At 56.4% G+C, this 19,438-nt stretch overlaps 1 protein-coding gene across 9 annotated transcripts in view; it reads right to left on the bottom strand.

Moving 5' to 3' along the window:
- OSBP2 (oxysterol binding protein 2) overlaps nt 1–19,438 on the bottom strand; it is a 93,803-nt gene that overhangs the window by 14,393 nt on the left and 59,972 nt on the right. For all 9 annotated transcript variants that reach the window (XM_053959219.1, XM_053959212.1, XM_053959213.1 and 6 more), the window contains 2 exons: nt 14,110–14,360; nt 221–419 (listed from right to left, as the gene is read on the bottom strand). In XM_053959219.1, the coding sequence (XP_053815194.1) occupies nt 221–419; nt 14,110–14,360 (450 nt within the window). The remainder of the gene's footprint in view (nt 1–220; nt 420–14,109; nt 14,361–19,438) is intronic.

The following is a 19,438-nucleotide window of genomic DNA, read 5'->3' as shown; positions in this document are numbered from 1 at the left end:
GATCCATCCCAGAGGTGTCTGAACAGCCCTGTGCCATCCCAGGGATTCCTGAACAGCCCTGTCCCATCCCAAGATCCCCTAAGAGCCCTGTGCCATCCCAGAGGTGTCTGAACAGCCCTGTCCCATCCGGGAATTCCCTAACAGCCGTGTCCCATCCGGGGATCCCCTAACAGCCGTGTCCCATCCCAGGATCCCGGAGCAGCCCTGGCCTGGCGCTCACCCTTGGCGGTGCTGGAGATGCTGGCGGTGCCCGCGGCCAGGCCGGGCGCCCCGCGGCAGGCGCGCTCCAAGCTGTTGTGCTGCTTGGCTAGCTGCTCGATGGTCTCCTCCAGCCGGATCCGCTGCTCCCGCTCATGCTGCAGCAGCCGCTGCCATTTCCGGCTGTGGCTCTCGGCTAAGTCCAGGAAATCGCGGCAGGCCTGCGGCAGGAAGGGACGGCTCAACCGGGAGGTGTCACAGCACACGGGGACCCCGGCTGGCTCCCCAGCCCGCCCTCCTGCTCCTCTCCCAGGAGTGTGGTTTGACCAACTCCCAGAGCTGTGCTCGATCCCCACATCCACAGCTCAGCTCCGGCAGTCCAAAGCTGAAGCACCCCCAAGGAGGTGGCTGCAACACGGACAGCTGGCCGTGGCAGCCTGGCCTGCCAGAGCCTGCCACAGCCTGTCCCTGTCCCCATCCCTGAGCCAGCTGTGCTCCTCAGGAGCTCTCACAGCCCTCAGCCAAGCCCAGAGGTCTTGAGTGGCACCTTCATGCCCAAATTCAGCAAATGAGGAGAAGCTGAATGGGACAGTGGTCCCTGGGGTGACAGCCATAGACAGGAGAGGATCATAGAATCATGGAATGGTTTGGGCTGGAAGGGACCTTAAAGCCCATCCAGTTCCACGGGCAGAGACATCTTCCACTATCCCAGGGTGCTCCAAGCCCTGGCCAACCTGGCTTTGGACACTTGCAGGGATCCAGGAGCAGCTATAGCTGCTCTGGGCTATTCAAGTCAGGAGCCAGCAATCCCTGTGCTCCAGGGAGGCAGACACAAAGGATGCCCAGCTCCTCCCTCGAGCTGCACAGCCCAAGACACAGCACAGGGCCTGGCATGGCCCCTGCAACACATCCACCATGACCAGAACCCCCATTCCCCTCCCCAACGAGCCCGGGGGACCCCCCAGCCATGGGGACCCTGCAGACACACAGGACACAGGGAAGGAGGGAGGGCTCAGGGAGTGCTCCAAGTGAAGCCTTGCAGTACACACAGCACCCCCCTCCTGTGCCACCAGGCAGGGGACAGCTGGGACACCACGATCCAGGCTGGCAGGAGAACCCCTTGGCACCAACCCCCCTCTCAAAGGCCCCCAGGAGTGGCATCACCCAGCCCCAGCCGCGCCGGACTCCCAGCAGGAGCTTTCCGGGAGCAGGACATCCGCCCAGGGCCAGGACACAGGGACACTGCTGGCTGTCCCACACTGCCTCATCCCAGACAATGGCCTCACAGGACAGCCTGGCCCTCACAGCTCTATTTTTAGGTTATTTTCTATCTTGGATGAAACCCTGAGTTCCCGTGGCCTCGCCGCTTCCTTTGCCATCAGCCCCACGTGCAGCTGAGCACGGAGGCAGGGCTGCTCCTCCCACCCCAAATCTCTGCCAGATGCAACACACTGAACTTTTTCTTATGTTTCAAAGTAGGGAAATGGGATTTTTATGGAAATTCTCCAGAAGCTGGCAGCGTGAAGGGAAATTAACTGTGCTTGTGCAACTCTTTGTCACACCAAGGAAGTCCAATGGATAAATGCTAACTGAAAAACTCAAACCTATTCAAACCAGAGTTTTGGATGTCTGACAGACTTCCAACATTCCCAGGACTTGCTTGTTTTCTGTTTCCAGCTATTTAGATTCCACAGATGATTCATCCAGCTCTTGGCTTGGTTACTCAGCATTTGGGCTGCAGGTGGCACCTGAGGATCGAGGTAACTCCTGGTCAAGCAGAAGTTTCAGGGCTTCAGCTTCCATGACTTGCTCTGATTTTACCAGGATTTGTCCAAGAAAAGCTCCAATTCATCAATTCTTCACCAAACCTTTCCCTTGGATAGGAGCAGGATTTGAGACTCATCCAGGGAAGGAAGTTTTTCATTTAAGGTTTTGCTTCACATACACCTGAACACGGAGGGACCAGACCCTCCATGTATCCCCTCTTCCACCCCTTTGATGCTTTTCCCACTGAAGGCAGGGAGGGCTCAGGGTCCTGTCCCGCCACATTCCTGGCTGTGCTTCCATCCTACATGTGTTCAAAACTGGGATCAGCTCTGGCACCCTCCTGACAGAGAGACCTGGAGAGGTTGGAGCGTGTCCAGGGAAGGGAAGGGAGCTGGGAAGGGGCTGGAGCCCCAGGAGAGGCTGAGGCAGCTGGAAAGGGGCTCAGCCTGGAGAAAAGGAGGCTCAGGGGGGACCTTGTGGCTCTGCACAACTCCTGACAGGAGGGGACAGCCGGGGGGGTCGAGCTCTGCTCCAGGGAACAGGGACAGGAGGAGAGGGAACGGCCTCAGGCTGGGACAGGGGAGGCTCAGGGTGGATTTTGGGAAAATTTCTTCATAGAAAGGGTGGTCAGGCACTGGCACAGCTGCCCAGGGCAGTGCTGGATTCCCATCCCTGCAGGGATTTAACAGCTGTGTGGATGTGGCACTTGGGGACAGGGGTCAGTGGTGGCCTTGGCAGTGCTGGGGAACAGTCGATGCTCTCAGAAGGCCAGACCAGACCCCACATTCTCAGGGCGATGTTTTCACCTCCTCCTCTGGAAACAACTCAGCTCCTCCCCACCCCAAAATCCTTCTGGGAGCCACCCATGGCCCAAAGCCCACGGGGATCCTGCCCTGGCCCTTCCCAGTGACACCATCCCGGGCTGGCCGCTGGCTCCATGTGTCCCACGCATGCACTGGGCTAAGAGGATGAAACCAGGGCAAGTAATGGGATATGGCCATGACCTTCCCATCCCAGCAAAGCTCATTATCTGCTCCAAAGGTCCAGCTCCACAGGCAGCAGGAACAGAAATGCCCAGTTTGGCACTGAGGGTGGGAAATGCTGGCTGCTCCCAGCTCAAGGGCTGAGTGCTTTAAAACGAGATCACCTGTAATTATCCTACTACAATTAACCACGGGCTGGAACAGGGAATTAGGGGGAAAGGAAGTAATTATGGAGGAGCCACGGGGAGGCAGGGCTGGGAGAGAACTTGCTCCTGTAGCAGATGGGAATCAACATCCTAATGAAAAACAGCAGGTAACACCTTGGAATCTCTCATCCCAAAGCTTCAAGGAGGATTCCATAGGGAATCCCAAAGGGAAACCTGCACCACTGGGCTTCATTTACAGCCATATAAAAAAATCCAAGTGATGGAGAATGGTTGTCAGCACTGCAGAGCATGGGAGGTTTTGGGAAGATGAGCAGGATGGTCCTCACGAGCCACAGATCCCACCACAGGCTGTGGAGGAGCTTCCATGGAGCAGGTCAGGTCTGTGCATGGTCCCACTGCATCCCACAGTTGGATTTAGGAGCTAGGATACGTACAGGGATTATTCCCTGGGTTTGAAAGGCTGTAGGGGCCCCTCTCTGCAGCCTCTTCCTCTGTAATTCAGACAATGGCTTGATCCAAACCCGGATCAAAGGCTCTGGATCAACCCAAACAAGGATCATGTTTGCTCCTTGGAGAGAAGTGATGCCAGGGGTAGAGAGGGGAGAATATCCTGCAAGAGGGATCTGCCAAACTCAGCCCCCACTGCTGCCACCAGCAGCCAAGCAAATTAAAGTGATTCATTTGGGTTTACAACCCCTACAGCCAGACAGTGCCAAGTTCCACAGGGATGCTCACTGAAGGTGGGAGCAGCACCAAACAGGGATCAGGGGATATTTTTTCATAGTCTCTATCGACTGAGCTCAGTCCTGAGCCAAAATTCATCCCTCTATGTAACAAGGGCCGCAGGGCACTGGGATGAGGAGCTCACACACGAATATCCCAGCTCATCACTCATTCCCAGCATTAATCCCCTGCCTTGGTGTTCCCAAGGTACAAACAATTCCAGCCACTGAGCAGGAGCAACACCTCGCAATCCAGCTTATAAAATTCTCATGGAGAGGTGGCTAAATTTAGTTCCAGCTGAACTTGCTCGGGGCTGTAAGCAAGACTCAGCCACAAATCCATGCGAGGCTGGCACAGGGACACAGGAAAGTGGGAAGAGGCTCCTTGAGGAACGCACCCAAAGGAGGGCACAGAGCCCAGGCTGAAGGATGAAAGTGCAGGAAAAGTGATTCCCCAGTGAGCTGTAGGGCTGAGGAGTCGAGGCCATGAAGGTACAGCCTTGGGAGGCCCCACCATTCTCGAAGCTCTCCCAGGATCCACGCTCTCCGGAGAAGAGGAAAGGGCACAGGATGCTGTGCCCAGCCCCAACTGCTTCTCACCCCATCAGGAGACTGGGTTTATCCTTCACAGCATCCAAACTGCTGCCTCCCACTCGCAGAGGGACAGCAGGTACAGGAGGTGACAGAACGTGACCTGGATTTTGCCCCAGGGCCAGAGCTGGATCAAATCCTAAAGTTCTGAAGGTTGTTCTGCCTCAGCATCATCACAGCACAGACAGGGCTGGAGAGCAGCAGCCAGGCTGACAGGTCACCAGTGACCAGAGATAAAAGCAAGCTCCATCCATGTGCAGTCCCTGATCTCAGGGAGCCCCAGTGTTACCTGCTACCATGTGGCAGGAGGGACAGAGGTGGTTTCTCCTCCTCTCCATAGCTGGAAAAAGTTGTGGTTGGTCTCAACCCAGCACTGGCTGATGGAACTGTAAATCCCAGCCAAGACAGGAGGCACAGCCAAGGTGGCCAAAAGAAATGGAAAAATACCACCGAGGCTCCTGCAAATTTCTGGAGGAAGAGGCAAAGCGCCATCGAGATCCTGCCGGGGAGTGGAGCAGGAGGCAACACTTGGTGCCATCAGCTCTGTGGTCCCTCCCTGTGCCCAGCAGCTGCCTCGCCAAGGGCACATTTAGCACCTTTCACACATTTGTCACGGCAAATATCCCGATTTCACAGCTTGTTGCTGGCTAATGGGAACGTCGTTAACAGCCCCAGGATTATTCATGCAGTGGAAAACAATCACCCGAGGTCACCCGCGTCCTGCCAAGGTGGTGGTGTCACACACCCTCGGGGTTCTCTGCTTCCTCAGCGGAGCAAACAGTCAAAATTGGATGGAAGGAACAACGAGATGAGGTTAATTAGCTTGAAAGGGTAAATGATCTCAAGCAAGGCCTGCCAGACTTCATAGAATCATGGACCGGCTTGGCCGGAAGGGACCTCAAAGCTCGTTTTGTCTCATACCCCTGCCCTGGGCAGGGACACCTTCCACTGTCCCAGGCTGCTCCAAGCCCTGTCCAGCCTGGCCTTGGGCACTGCCAGGGATCCAGGGGCAACCACAGCTGCTCTGGGCACCCTGTGCCAGGGCCTGCCCACCCTCACAGGGAATATTTCTGCCTGGGGTCATCACAGGGTGACAACCTCTGGGGCAGCCCCAGCACAGCTGAGCATTCCCAGTCACAGCACAACGCTACTGATGGTGAGGGAATGCACTCACACCCGCAATCCCACCTGTCCCAGCATCCCAGAGCATCAGCCACACAAATCCAACCCTTGGGCAGGAAAAATCCAGCAGGGAAGTGCCTGCTGTTGTGGGACCAACACCTCCTGCTCCTCAAGCATGGGACAAGGACCACTTCATGGCCCAGGAGTGACATGAGAGGAATCAAGTGCCAGATGCATTCAATCATCTCTTTTTCTTGGGTGAATTACAGAGCAGAAGCTGTCACTCCACTCAGCAGGGACAGAGCTCTGCCGTTCGAGTGCCTGGGAGATAAGTGCTCCCTTCCTTCCTGGAGTCATCAAAACCCTGGGACACAGCTGGCTGCTGCTTGCTGCAAAACAGCCCCCCGAGGGAAGGGCAACTGCAGAGCCTCTGTTTGGCTCTGCACACAGCCAGGCACAGCACAAAACCAGAGAATCACAGCATCACGGATTGGGTGGGAAGGGACCTTGGAGCTCGTCTCATTCCACCCCCTCCACGGGCAGGGGGACATTCCACTAGGCTGCTCCGAGCCCTGTCTGACCTTGAACACTTCCAGGGATGGGGCTGAAGCCATTTGGGTTCAGAGCAGTGAGAGACAGTCACAATCTGCCACTGCATGCAGAAATGGTTGATTTGTCCTTCCTCCCCCAAAAAACACTCTGAGCAGCAAGCAAAGGGGAAATATAAGGACAGAGCCAACCTGAATCCCAAATATCCCACACAGTCAGATGGCAACGAGACACGGTCTGGAGTGTGGTCATCTGCTCAACAGTGTCGGCACCCACAGCTGTGCTGGGGCCCAAGGCCAGGTGCTGCTCGGCACCACATCAACCCAGCCTGCTTCAGTAGCAGCAAATCTGTCCCAAATCCTTGGAGTGACCCTCAGCCAGCGTCCGGCCGTCTGAAGCAGGATGTGGAAACACCAGGAACTGCTCCTGCCTGTGGCAGGGCTGGTGGAGAGAGCTGGGCTGAGCCTCAGCATGTTGTGACACCCTGAGAAATCAAGATGACATTGCATAAAAACCTGTGAGTTCAACATGGAAAATTATCCCTCTGCATCCAGGAGAAATAGGTGCTACAAAAAAGCACAGATGTGGGAAGGATCCTTAGTGACCCAACAAGAAATGGGAAAACACTGGAGCAGGCTCCAGCCCACCTCCTGATGCCACTGTCAGCAGCTCAGACAGACCCCCAGTGCCTGAACAAGGTGCTCCCAAAATCCCTCATGGCCCCATTCCATGTCACACCTTGGCTCCAGCAGTGCCTGCTTCTCTCTGGGGTTCATGGATTCCCTGGGAGTCAGAGATGTCCATGATGGAGATGTCCAAGACAGAGAAGTCTGGGATAGGTATGTCCAAGATGGATATATCCACACTGTGGTGGAGTCAGATCTTGTCTCCTGGTTGTGAATCTGGGAATCTTCCCACCTTACCATGTTATTTTGGGCCACCTGTTTAAAGGCCATGGACACACCAGTGTTCCAATCAGATCCACCCTGTCCAGGGGTTCCTCAGAGCTAAGCTCATCCCAAAGCTCATCCCGAAGCACCAGAGCTGGTGCAGCATCCAGACCCCACCTGCAGCGCCGCCGTCAGCGCCATGGAATCCACCCCATGCAATGAAGAGGGGATTAGTGGGAAACAGTGGCAAATCCACCGGCTGGCTGTGCTAAGAGGCTCTAATCCCAGCCCCACGGAGCCTCTGTGGAGGAGGAATCAGGGACCGATCCCGAATCAGCAGCACTCGGCAGGAGAGGAGGACGTGGTCAGTGTGGTTCTGGGAAAGGGAAGAAACCAACGCTGCCCACAGGTTACAGACCAAGGCAGTGCCAGCCTGGAGTTGTGCTGGGGAAGGATCTGAGTCTGGTTTCTGGTGGAAAACAACTAAGGAACTCGCTGGATACTCTGGGGTGCCGACCCTTCCACCCCAAACCTCACTGAGCAGCACCCTGCAGCCTCCACTGGCCATGCCAGAGGGTGCCAAGGGCATGCTGGGACCAGTACAGAAGATATTCTGGGAGCTGAGAGTGTGCTGGGACCTCCTGCTGCAGAGTGGCCACCCCAGAACTGTATCCCTGCAGAGCTTCCCTGGTCTATTCCAGCCAGGACAAGCCTCAGGTTTGTCCTGGTGCTCTCATCTGCTTGCACAGCAGCGGGGCCTCCCCACTGCCACTTGTGCCAAAAATTCCCTCCATGGGAAGCTCCCAGCACTGGCTCTTGCCCTGTAGGGAGGTACCTCCAGGTGGCTGCTGCACATTCTTCATTCTCCTTCGCTTGCCCAAGCCCCCAAACCCACCCCAGCAGTGGGGGACCCTCCCAGGGTCTGCGGGGCAGAGCCACCACGAGGAGAGCAGCCAATCTCCCCTTCCAGGCCCCGGAGCCCCCATCCCGGTGCTGGTGTGCCCGGAGAGCTCTGTCCTGCCAACGGCTCCCAGGATGACAGATTTCCTGAGGCTCTCGCTGGCTGCTCTCCTCATCCCCGATGGAGCAGATCCCAGGCTGGAGGAGCATCTGTCCAAGCGCGCGGCGGCAGGAGCAGCTGGCAGTGCCCACGGGCAGCTCCGACCCCGGCATCTGCAGGAAGCTGCCTCGGATTGTCCCTCGCATTCAGCCTCGTGCAAACCTCCTCATGGTGTGAGAGGGGCTAGAGGAGCAGCAGCAGCCCCCACAATCCCCTCATCTCCCAGTGCTGTAACTTCTTCCTGGGTAAATCCAGGAGAGCAGAGGGGCCATTCCAGCGCTTTTTCCTTCGACACACGCTGGAGGAAGGAGCTGGAGTGAAGCATCTCGGGGCAGCAGCCCAGGTAAGAGGAAAACACAACCCTTGTGACCCCAAAGGGATTCACCCAGCAATGCTTTGATATTTGCCCTCCCCAGGGCCCCATCCTGCCCCAGCCTCCAGGCAGGGATGAGGATCCCAGGAGGATCCCTGGGCACAGGTTAATGGCAGAGGTGATGCCTGGCTGGGCTGGCTCCCAGCTCAGCAGAGCTGCTGCTCAAGCCCAGGCACTGCTGACAGTGCAGGGCTGTGCTGGGCCCACCAACACAGCCCTGCTGACCCAGCAGCACGGCACAAACGCTCCCAGCTCTCCTCAGTGGAAAAGTCATCCCTCTCAGCCAAAAACATCCAGGAGGGAAGAGCTGCAAGACACACCCTCGGGTGCTGGGGACAGATTCATCCTCCCTCTTCTTGCACGAGGTTCTGAGGGGAGCCCCAGGACAGTCTGAAACCTCCTGGGGGTCAGATGGACAGAAGGAGGAGGAGGAAGAGAGAGAAGAGGAGGAAGAAAGGTGAAAACCCCCACAGCAGGGTGAGCAGGAGCAGCCACTGAAAGCCCTGGCCAGCACGGAGGCCCCACAGCCACACACAAGGACTTGAGTACCCACACGTCTGATAAAATCCAGTTGGAAGCACTCAGAGAATGATGATGAGGAGGGAGTGGGAGGAAGGCACTGCCTGTCTGAACAGATCTGATCAGAGATACCCTCATACCTCTACATTTAAAAGCATCACAGGATGCTCCGGGAAAGGCGCAGCAGCTCCAAGAGCAGGGGCCGGACTCCATATCTCCCCATTTCCACATCTCCTCATCTCCACATCTCCCTGTTTGCACTCCCCCAGCCCCAGTCAGGCAGGGACAGACCCCAGGGTGCCCCTGTCACCCTCCCCCCCCCCCCCCCAGTAAGAGCAAAGCACCCACCAGTTATCTCCTGGTCAGCACCGCGCCTCCACAGCAGGAACACGCAGGGCACCCAGAGCCCTCGCTGCAGCCCTCTCATCCGAGGGGGATTAGGGCTGGGTTAGGGATTTAATCCCACTGCCGGGGCTTTTCTGGGTCGGTGACATGGTTTGCAAGGCGCTGATTAGTGCGCGTCGTTAGCGCAGCACGGATAATTAACACAGCCGGTGCCACATGCCAGCGAGAGCTGCGCCATCACCTCGCCATGGGCACGGGAACAAGCCCCGGCCCCCTGGGGGGTCTGGCTGGGGTTTTGGGCAGCAGAGCAGCTGCCCGGGGTCACAGAGGGAATCCCTGCCCTGAAGAAGCAAATCCAGGGGTTAAAGATGGAGTTTTCTCACTGCAGTGCTGGAATTAACCCCTGAATGCACGGGAAGAGCTCCTCCAGCCCACTGGCTGTACTGGGGTGAACTGGGAGCAGCCCAGCAGCCTGCTGGGCCCTCCCTGCTGCCCAGATGGAGGATGTCAGTTCCATCACCCTGCCTGTGCCATGATGGGCTTGGGGACCCCAAGGGACAGGCCATATGTCCATCCACACCAGGAAGCAGCTCAGCACAGGGACATGCCCAAGGTACAGGCCAACAGCATCACCCCAGCCCCACGGTCGCTCCAAGGAGGTGATCCCAGGGACTCCCAGCCTCCCAGCTTTGAGCAGTTTTCCAAGCAGACACAGACACACTCACAGGGTGTATCCATCACCTACCACTGGATAAACCCAGAACTCACACGCTGGGCTGGAGACTGTGCTGGGCAACCTGAGGCTGCTCAGAGCAGGTGCTCAGCATCATCTGAGTTAATATGGAAACAGTCTGGGGAGTATGGGTCAATCACAGCAGCATTCCCACGGGGCAGAGGGGGCTCGATGCTCCACAGGGAAGCTGGAGGCAGAGGAGCAACTCTGGGGAAGCACATCTTGTGCCCAGGCAGCTCGTTCCAGCACAGGCACCCAAAGGCTCCAAATAAACCAACTCCACCAGGCAGATGCCACTCAGAGTCCCCAGGAGCCCAGTGTGGCTGCAGGGAGAGGCCAGAGATTCCTTGAGCAACTGGCACATGGCACAGGGCCACCCCAAAAATGCTGCTGAGCCAGAGCACAGCCCTGGAGGGATCCACAGGGAGAAACCCTACTGGGACTGGAGGATGCAGCCTCTGGGATGCTGCTGGGTGTCCTGGAGGGACTTAAACTGACAGCCTGGGGGCCCTTTCATGGAGGAGAGGCAGGACATGCTGTTGTCCATCTCACTCTGGCTCCAGCTCCGTGGAAGCTCTTGGAAGCCCTCCTGGCAGGCCTGAAGGATGGAGGGTGCTCTGTGCTGATGTCTCACGTGCTGCTGCTCCAGGCAGGTTCATCACCATGGGAAAGGAAAAGCTGGGTGGGAAATCAGCCTGCCTCAAAGCAGGTGCTGGCATCCCTGCAGGACAGGCTGGGGTGGCCAGCAGTGCCTCTCAAGGACAGGTGAGTCCTTTGTTCCTGGGACAGCCTGCTTCAGGTGGTCCATTCTCACCAAATCCTGATGGAGCAGCATCTTCCACCCAGCACCACACCCCTGCTCCTCTCACCCTTCCTTGTCTGGGCTGCACTGGCCTAGCAGAGCCTTCCTGCACCCCTGCTTCTCCAAAACCTCAAGGGAAAACACAAACTAACCCAGGAATGACACAGGCAAGGCCAAACCCTGCTGCTCTCCACACTCCAGTTCTTTGAGGAAGCACAAAGCTCCGCCGTAGCATCCCCATTCCCATTAAAAACCTATTTCCATCACCACCCACAGCCCTGTGAGCTCTTCCTGACACCCAAACTGGCTTCCTCGGAGCACCCACACATCCCTCCTTCCTGCTGGCTCCTGCTGAACGATGAGACAGAGCTTTCCCCACTCTTGGATGAGTCTACACAACTCAGTGCACTGCTCCGGATCCTCTGGGCCTCTCAGCCCGGTAATTTGTTGCTTCTTATTTTCACACACCTCCCACTCCTCCCCCGTGGCAGATTGTGCCTTGGCTTTCCGTGTCTGCTGCCCAGCCCTGCTGACACTGGGCTCCTCCATCCCAGAGGAGCGAGCCTGGACTCTGCCTGGTGAGATTCCAACAGGGAGCAGAGCCAACAGGAGGCTCACAGAGCTCTGAGCTTCAGTTTAAGCCCTGCAACAGCCTGAAATCCAGCACATCTGAAATCCTCACCTGTAACACAACAGCCCAGCACATCCCACTCTGCCCAAACCTTTCCCCATCACTCCCAGCACCATCTGCCCAGGTGATGCTCCAACCTCTGGAGAGGAGCACCCGGTGCCAGCTGTGGCAGCACCCAGAGCACAGAGGCAAGGTCACCTTCTCAGCAAAGCTCTTGCATTTCCATCTCTATTTATTTATTTCCTGTGCTTGCTGCGTTCCCCACGGCTCCGGGGCCATTTACATAATCGGATCAGAGGCAGCTGCACAGGAACTGCACGCGCCGGCCCCAGAGCTCCCAGCCCTTCTTCCCAGGAGCACCTTTCCCTTCCCTGGAGCACCCCTTCCTTCCCTGGAGCATCCATCCCTTCCCCAGAGAACCCGTCCCTTCTTCCCTGGAGAACCATTCCTTCACTGCAGCACCCATCCTTTCTTCCTCTAGCACTCCTCCCTTCCCTGAAGCACTCATCCCTCCTCCCCTGGAATATTCAATCCTTCCCTGGAGCATCCACCCCTCCCCAGGAGCACCCATCCCTTCTGCTCACAGCCACAGCACCAAACCTCACAGATCCATAGCCACTTCCATGGAGCAGATCCCTGAGGTTTGGTGCTGCAGCCAGGGCAGAGCCTGGACACAGAGCATCCACCAGCCCAGTGCTGCCGGCTGGGAACTCTCCAGGAAAAGCCTGGCAGGCAAGGACACTTCAACTTCTCCTGCAAGGAGCTCCTGGCCTGGCAAAAGCACCCTGTGCTGCCATGGGATACGTGCTCGGGGATGGAGGTGGGCACGAGCACGGTGTGTTTTTACCAGGAAGCTCCCTGTGCTTCCCTGGAGTGATGTTTCATGTTCTGTACAGAAGATTTTGGGACCTCTGCACTACACAGAGCTCCCCCCATCCCCCCATGAGGGGCTCCTGGCAGCTCCAGAAGGCATCAGCCCATCTGAAAGGAGAAATCAAGGCACAGAAAAGGTGACAGTGTGGCTGGGAGCCACCAGCCCCTGTGACAGGGGAGTCAGGCTGGTCCCCTCCCTCCTGGTCCCCCCCTCACTGCTTGTCCCTCTCCTGCCTTTCCAACCCAGCCCCTTAAAGTGTCCCCCTGCCCACAGCTCCATCACAACCTCCTCCCGGAGCTGCCACGCTGCTCCCACTCTGCTCCTTCAGTCCTGCCCCTTCCAGGGCACAGCCTGTCCCTCGGGCATCTCCTCAGGATGCCCATCTAAAGCTGAAGTACCAAAGGATGTGAGAATGTGCCCTGCCACCCCCAAGCCCCTCTTACCTGCTTGGGATTTTGGACAAGCCACGTTCCTCCTCTTTTATCCCAGCACAATGGTTTTTGTGGAATTTCCCACCCTCCAGACAGACTTGCTCAAGCTTTTATCACGTTGCAAACACCACAACCTCCTCCTCCTCTTCCTCCTCCTCCTCTCTGGGCTGGACACAGCAAATACAGCTCTGCTCATCCCTTCTCAAAGGCTGCTGAAGAATCCTCTCTCTGGCAATTCCCTGCCCACATCCCATTGCTGTTCTGCCTCCTGCCAGCAAACCTGGGCACCACCAAGGGTCTGCTGGCACCTCCCGCCACACTGCCAACCCCATTCCCAAAACTTGGACAAACTCTCTGTGGGGTAAGTGCTGTACAAGTATCCTCAAACTGTTCTGAAACACAAAAGAGAAACTCAGGAAGCCCTTTTCCCCCTGTGGCTACAGAATCCTAGGAGTGGGGATGGGGAGGATGCTGCTGAGTACCCTCCAGCTCCTGCTGGGAATTATTGTTATTTTTTAAAGCCCACATCAAACACCACCCAACCTCTTTCTGCTCAGAGCTGGGACAGCACAGCGACAGCACCGCTCCATTCACAATTCCCTGAGCTGTGTCTTCATACATTATTCCAGCCCAGTGAAGCTTTGGGATTGTTTCTTTTTTCATTTTCTTTACATATTTTATTCAGTTTTGCTCTCTCTCACAGCTCCCCGGGGTAAACCAGGCTCCCCAGGAAAGGCTGTCTCACTGTGATGGAGGTAGAGCCACACTCCAAACACGAGCTGTCTCCAAAAACCACCGAGAGCAGCGTGAGGCTGCACAAGGCAGGAGCAGGGGCAGTGCCGGCATCGCTTCCTGACCTCCAACAACCCAGCTGGGAGAGCAGAGCCAGCACGAGACCCCAAGGGGGATAAATCCCACAGTCATGAGGAGCACCAGCAGCTTCATGGAAGCAATGCGGATGTGAGGGATGTGGCATGTGGGCCTCAAGCTGCAGCGGGCAGTGGGCTCTGAAGTGTCGTGCCAGGCAGGATTCCACCCACGGAGCAGGATAAAGCCCCTCAGCACTCCCAACATCCACATTTCCCAGCTTTACAGAGATGACCTATTACATGGAGCAGGCTGTAAGGATGTAACATACCTGCGTCTCAGTGAGGTCCATACCCGTGCCCTCTTCCCAGCTGCATCTTCCCAACTTCCCATGCCCTCACCACGGCGCCGAGCCCCAGCCGTGCTGTGCCGAGCCCCGCGGTAACACGAGCCAAGCCACGGGGAGGGAGCAAAGAGGGAGGGCACGAGGACAGAGGAGGAAGAGGAGGAGGAGGAGGAGGAGGGGCAGGAGAAGCAGCACTCACGTTGATCATAGCATTGGAGGTGATGCGGAAGAGCGTGGCGCGCTCGTTCACCGCCTTGATCTTCTCGCCGCTGTCGGCCGGCAGGCGCAGGTTCTCCAGCTCGCTGAGCGAGCGCTGCAGGGCCGCGCCGTGCTTGGCGATCAGCTCGTTGCAGGTGCTCAGGTCCTCCAGCTTACTCGACAGAGTCTTCAGGGGTCCGTGCAGTTCGCTCTTGTCTGACTGCGAGGCGGGCTCCTCGTCACCCGAGTCATCTGCACAGGGAGGGATGGAGAGAACAGCGTTTCCATGGCTACCCCCGGCCGCGGAGCCCGGCAGCGCCACGGGGACCGGGGAGCGGGGACCTCGCACCTCCTGCCAGCGCAGCCCCCCCGGAGCACAGCAGCACAGCGTGGTGGGAGTGGCAGCCAGAGCCCTGAGCAGCCGCTCCTGCGGCTGTCACCGAGATCTGGTTCAGCGTTGGGTGGTGGGGTGGCACAGGGGGTGCCACACACCAAACCTGCCCTTCCCAGGCTCACCGGAGTCGAGCCACCCTGCACTGGGGGCTCTGCCAGCCCCGCTCGGGGCAAGGTGAACTGCGTCACCTGAAAGGGACAGCTCACAGAGACACCAAGGAAAGTGACACTTTAGCCAAAACTACCACCATGTCTTCAGAGGGCAGAAAAGTCCACGATCAGCACCTCAGCTATAGCAAAAATTCCTGCAACTCCAGAACACTTAAAAGCAGGAAACTAACCCAAATCCACTCAGTGGGGATAACACAGCATTTCTGATCACTCCACTGCTCCCTCAGGAAGGAGGTGATTGGCCCCAAGAGGCAGCAGCACCCAAAGCAAACACAAAGAGACAGAAGCAGGTCCTGGGCAGGGGCTGTGCCCCACCCTTATGCTCCAAATTTTAGCCGAGGGTTTTCCAGTTGCTCCCAAAACCCACTGAGGCAGCAGAGCAGGGAGCTGCTCCTGTATCTCCCCTCTCTCAATCTTCTATTTCTGTATTTCAGAGAGATGGGCACCAGCAAAACTCGGCTGCAGCTTCTCTGCCAGGTCGGGGGGCATTGGGGGAGTGAGAACATTCTCCAAACAATCCAGGCATGGAGCTCAGGGATGGCTCTGGTGTAACAGGGGAGCAGAACATTCCTTCTCAGGGCTGTGAGGAAAGAAGGAAACCCGTGATTCCCTGGCAGGTGGGTGTTTGGCTGCTATTCCTGGCTCATTGATAGGAGCACTGGAAATGCTCTGGGTACTGGGAGAGCTGTTCAGGCACTGCTCAGACTGAATCCAGGAAAGGAAAGCAGAGGAAGAGCATCCTTTGATGACTGTGATCCAAAGGCAAGGATCTGGATAAATGTGACAGGAACATCAGCCCAGAGTGGCAGCAGGAGCAGAGCACAGCACAGGGTCACAGCAGGACTCGTGGTGAACCTCCCCAGAGTGGATGTGATGGGACAGGAGGCAGAGCTCAGGGACAGCACTGATCCTCCACAGCAGGACCAACCTCACTGCCCAGGGACAATGGCACAAAATCCAAGGGAAACGGGGCACGGAGCAAACCCCATGACACTGGGACAGCATCTCCCAGTGTCACCACCTGGTCCCTCTGCAACCCAGCTGACAAACACGAGCAGCAGCTGCTGGAGCCAGGAGAGGAAGCAGCCACCAAGGACAATCAGACCAGGGGAAAGCAGCTGAGAGCTTCCCAAGGAAGGTGAGCTGCCAGCTGAGGGGGCTGGGAGCTGGGCAGCTCCCACAGACAGGCTGGACAAGGGACAGGACCAGAGGTTTGAAAACACACCCGGAATCAGGGAAGTCTCCAGAACAGCTGGTAGGGGAAGGGGAATAGGAACAGGCAGGGTTCCAAGGACTCCATCCCAGGAGGATGCACAGAGGCACCACAGTGATGGCACAGGCTCACACCACAGGCCAACTCCAAAAGATCTGGCAATAAAATCAAAGCCACTTTTCTATCAGTACAGAAAATAACAAAAACCTCCTCAAAGTCCATCTTCTGATACAAAAGTTTCAAGTATTCCCACGGTGCCTTCCATGCTGGGGCACACAAAGGTCTCCAGCAGGGTGGGCACATTCCCTGGGCTTGGATATCGTCTCTGCACCTGTCCTGAGCTGGTGCTTCCAAGGACAGAGCATTCCATAGCCTGGACACTCACTGGGAGAGGGACACCGGGCTGCTCCTGCTGCTCTGAGCTGTGTCTCTGGGGCTTTCCAGGGCACTCTCTGGCCTCCTGCACCACCTCTCTCTCCAGGTGAGAAACTGTGCTCTTCTCACAGCATCCCAGCAGCCTGTGCACGCTGTGCCAGCTGCCTGCACTCCAGAGAGCAGAACCTCTTCTCCACAGCTCTGGGATCTGATCACTAACGAGGCTGGACTTTAACAGCCAATTTATAATAAAGTCCCATGTTTTATAAACTCCCAGGAGCAGAAGCCAACCTTGCTGGCTCAGCTGTCATTGCCAACAGGAGCCTGAACATGGCAAAACCCACCTTTGAGGGACTCCAGGGGACAATCCAAATTTCCCAATTTTCTGTTTGCAGATATCAAAAATAACTCACAAAGACAATTTTATCTGCTTACAAGTGCTGCAAAAATTGTGCCAAGCAAGAGAAAGTACCTCTCTGCTTATCTCCAGGCAGCGCTTAACCCCCAAATCCCTCCCTTTAATCTTCCCCCCATCCTGCCTTACACAAAATGCTGCCCCAAAGCCCTGGCCCCGTGGGCTGTCAGTGCTCTGGGATTTCCACAGCACAGCCTGGATCACCTTGCCTAGGTGCAATGCCAGATCACAGCCTGGGGATTTTTCACAGAATCTCACAATGCCCTGAGTTGGGAAGGACCCACAAGGATCACCCAGACCCCCCCAACAACCCTACCCTGGGCATCCCTGGCAGCACTGTCCAAAGGCTCCTGCAGCCCTGGCAGCCTCGGGGCCGTGCCCATTCCCTGGGGAGCCTGGGCAGTGCCAGCACAGGGATGGCAGAGCACAGAGAAGGATGGGCTCTGTGCTTTGCCAGGACATTATTTCCTGCCCATTGACCGAGGCTGTGGGAACAGTCCCTGCCCGAGTGCTCAGCTTGAGGCAGGAACACAGCGTGGCCCAATTTTTCATCGCTGTGCAGAATTATATAAATGCCTCAAAGCCCAGGAAAAGAGGGAAGGAACCTGGGTCAGCCCAGTGATACTGCTCATTCCAGCTGAGCAGGCTGAGCTGAACATCCCTCACCAGCTCCTGCTGTCCCAAAGCTGCTGCGCTGGGATGCTGGAATGCTGGCAGGGTGGGCAGCAGGATACCACCTTCCTCTTCTTTCCTGGGCAAAGCTCATCTCCTTCCACTAGAGCAGGAAACAATTAATTATATATAATTAATTATATAATATTGTGTATATATATATATATGTGTGTGTATATATATATATATATATATATATATATATATATATATATCAATATCTCAAGCAACATAATTGGTTGCAATTATCCCAAATGAAAGCATGGGAAGAAGGAAATCCAATGTCACAGCTACAGTCAAATAAATCTGGGTAGCTGAAAGCAGAAATGATCACACAGAGCACCCAAACCTCCTCACTGCCATTCCAAAGTGGAGCTCTGACACTGCCTCTGAAGGTGCTTCGGTCTTTTTCCTGGGAGCTCCCAGGAAGGCTGACCAAATCCCAAATCCACTGAAACATGAATCCTTCTCTTTCCTGCAGCAAGCAGCAGCCACTCAGACCTGCACCAGCTTTGGAGCAGCAGCCCCAGACCCCAGTGGAGGAGCCCTGCTCCCACCAGGCCATCCCCAGCAGCTCCCCAGCTGCTGTGGGTTCCAGCAGGACAAACTGCCCCAGGAATGCTGTGACACAGCACAGGACAGGGCTCTGGGCTCTGGCACCCCCTCATTCCCCCATCAGGGCTGCTCTCAGTGAAGCTGCTTTGAATCACAGGAGCATTTAGGAAAAGACCTCCATCATGTCCAACCTTTGACCAACCTGTGCACATGACACACCAACTGCTGTAGTTAAAGCTGGAGATTATCATGAAGGGCTGGAGGAGAGAGCTGCAGAAATATTTATCCTGTTGCTGATGATGAAGGATTCACTCAGCCAGAAAGGTGGAAGAGCAGCAAGCCTCTGCCTGGAGGTCTCTGCTTGGAGCCCAGCCAAACACCACAGCTTTGGGGATCCTGCCTTTATTCCAGCTTTTGTATCAGCCCAGACAGGGAAAAAAATTATTTGGCTTTGCTAAGGCTGGGAAAACACCCTGAAGGTCAGGAAATACCCACAGAATGAGTTTATCCAGGGCTCCTCATTCGAGGATGGACCACAGGGGATTTGCAGAAGCCAAAGTGCAGCAAGCCCAGCAAGATCACAGCACTGGGACTTCAACCCGAATGGGGGGGTCCTAACAGCACCCACTGAGGGTCACAGAACCTCCTGGAAGCTGCAAAAAAACACAGATTCCTCAATACTTGGGAGGATTTAGGAGAGGGAAGAGGGGGAGAGGGGAAACACGACTGCCACAGGGTGATGGTGAGGGATAGCCAGCAGAATCCAACTGAACTATTTTCCAGCACAGCCCAGAAGGAGTTTTAGTGATGGCTTTGAAGGGGATTCCAAACATGCAGGGAATGAGGAGGAACCAAAACAGGGGAAGTGAGGACTGGCTGAGGTGGAGGATGCTCAGGGGCTGGAGCATCTATCCCTGGAGTGTCCAGGGAAGGGAACAGAGCTGGGAAGGGGCTGGAGCCCCAGGAGAGGCTGAGGCAGCTGGAAAGGGGCTCAGTCTGGAGAAAAGGAGGCTCAGGGGGGACCTTGTGGCTCTGCACAACTCCTGACAGGAGGGGACAGCCGGGGGAGGTCGGGCTCTGCTCCCAGGGAACAGGGACAGGAGGAAAGGAGAGAAGAGTTTGTTAGAGGAGGATATTGGGAAAATTTCTTCATGGAAAGAGCTGTCCAGCCCTGGCACAGCTGCCCTGGGCAGTGGGAGAGTCCCCATCCCTGCAGGGATTTAGCAGCCATGTGGATGTGGTACTTGGGGACAGGGGTCAGTGGTGGCCTTGGCAGTGGCAGGAATGGTTGAACTCGATGATCTCAGAGAACTTTTCCAACCTTAATGATTCTGGGGTTCTATTCCAATGCTCTGTGCTCCTTGTCTCTGGATGCTGCCCTCACTCCTTTCTCCCAGTTTGATCCTTTTGGGTCCTCAGCTCCCAGCAGCTCCTAAATCCCATTAAACTTCAAACCAACATCCCCGAGCTGGGCAGGGCCAAAGTGTGTCGGGACCGTGTCCAGGAGCAGCAAAAAGCCTGGAGGCCCTGCTGGAG

Source organism: Vidua chalybeata, chromosome 18 (genome assembly GCF_026979565.1).
Source record: "Vidua chalybeata isolate OUT-0048 chromosome 18, bVidCha1 merged haplotype, whole genome shotgun sequence".
Lineage (NCBI taxonomy): Eukaryota > Metazoa > Chordata > Aves > Passeriformes > Viduidae > Vidua > Vidua chalybeata.
This window is presented reverse-complemented; position numbering and strand designations above follow the sequence as displayed.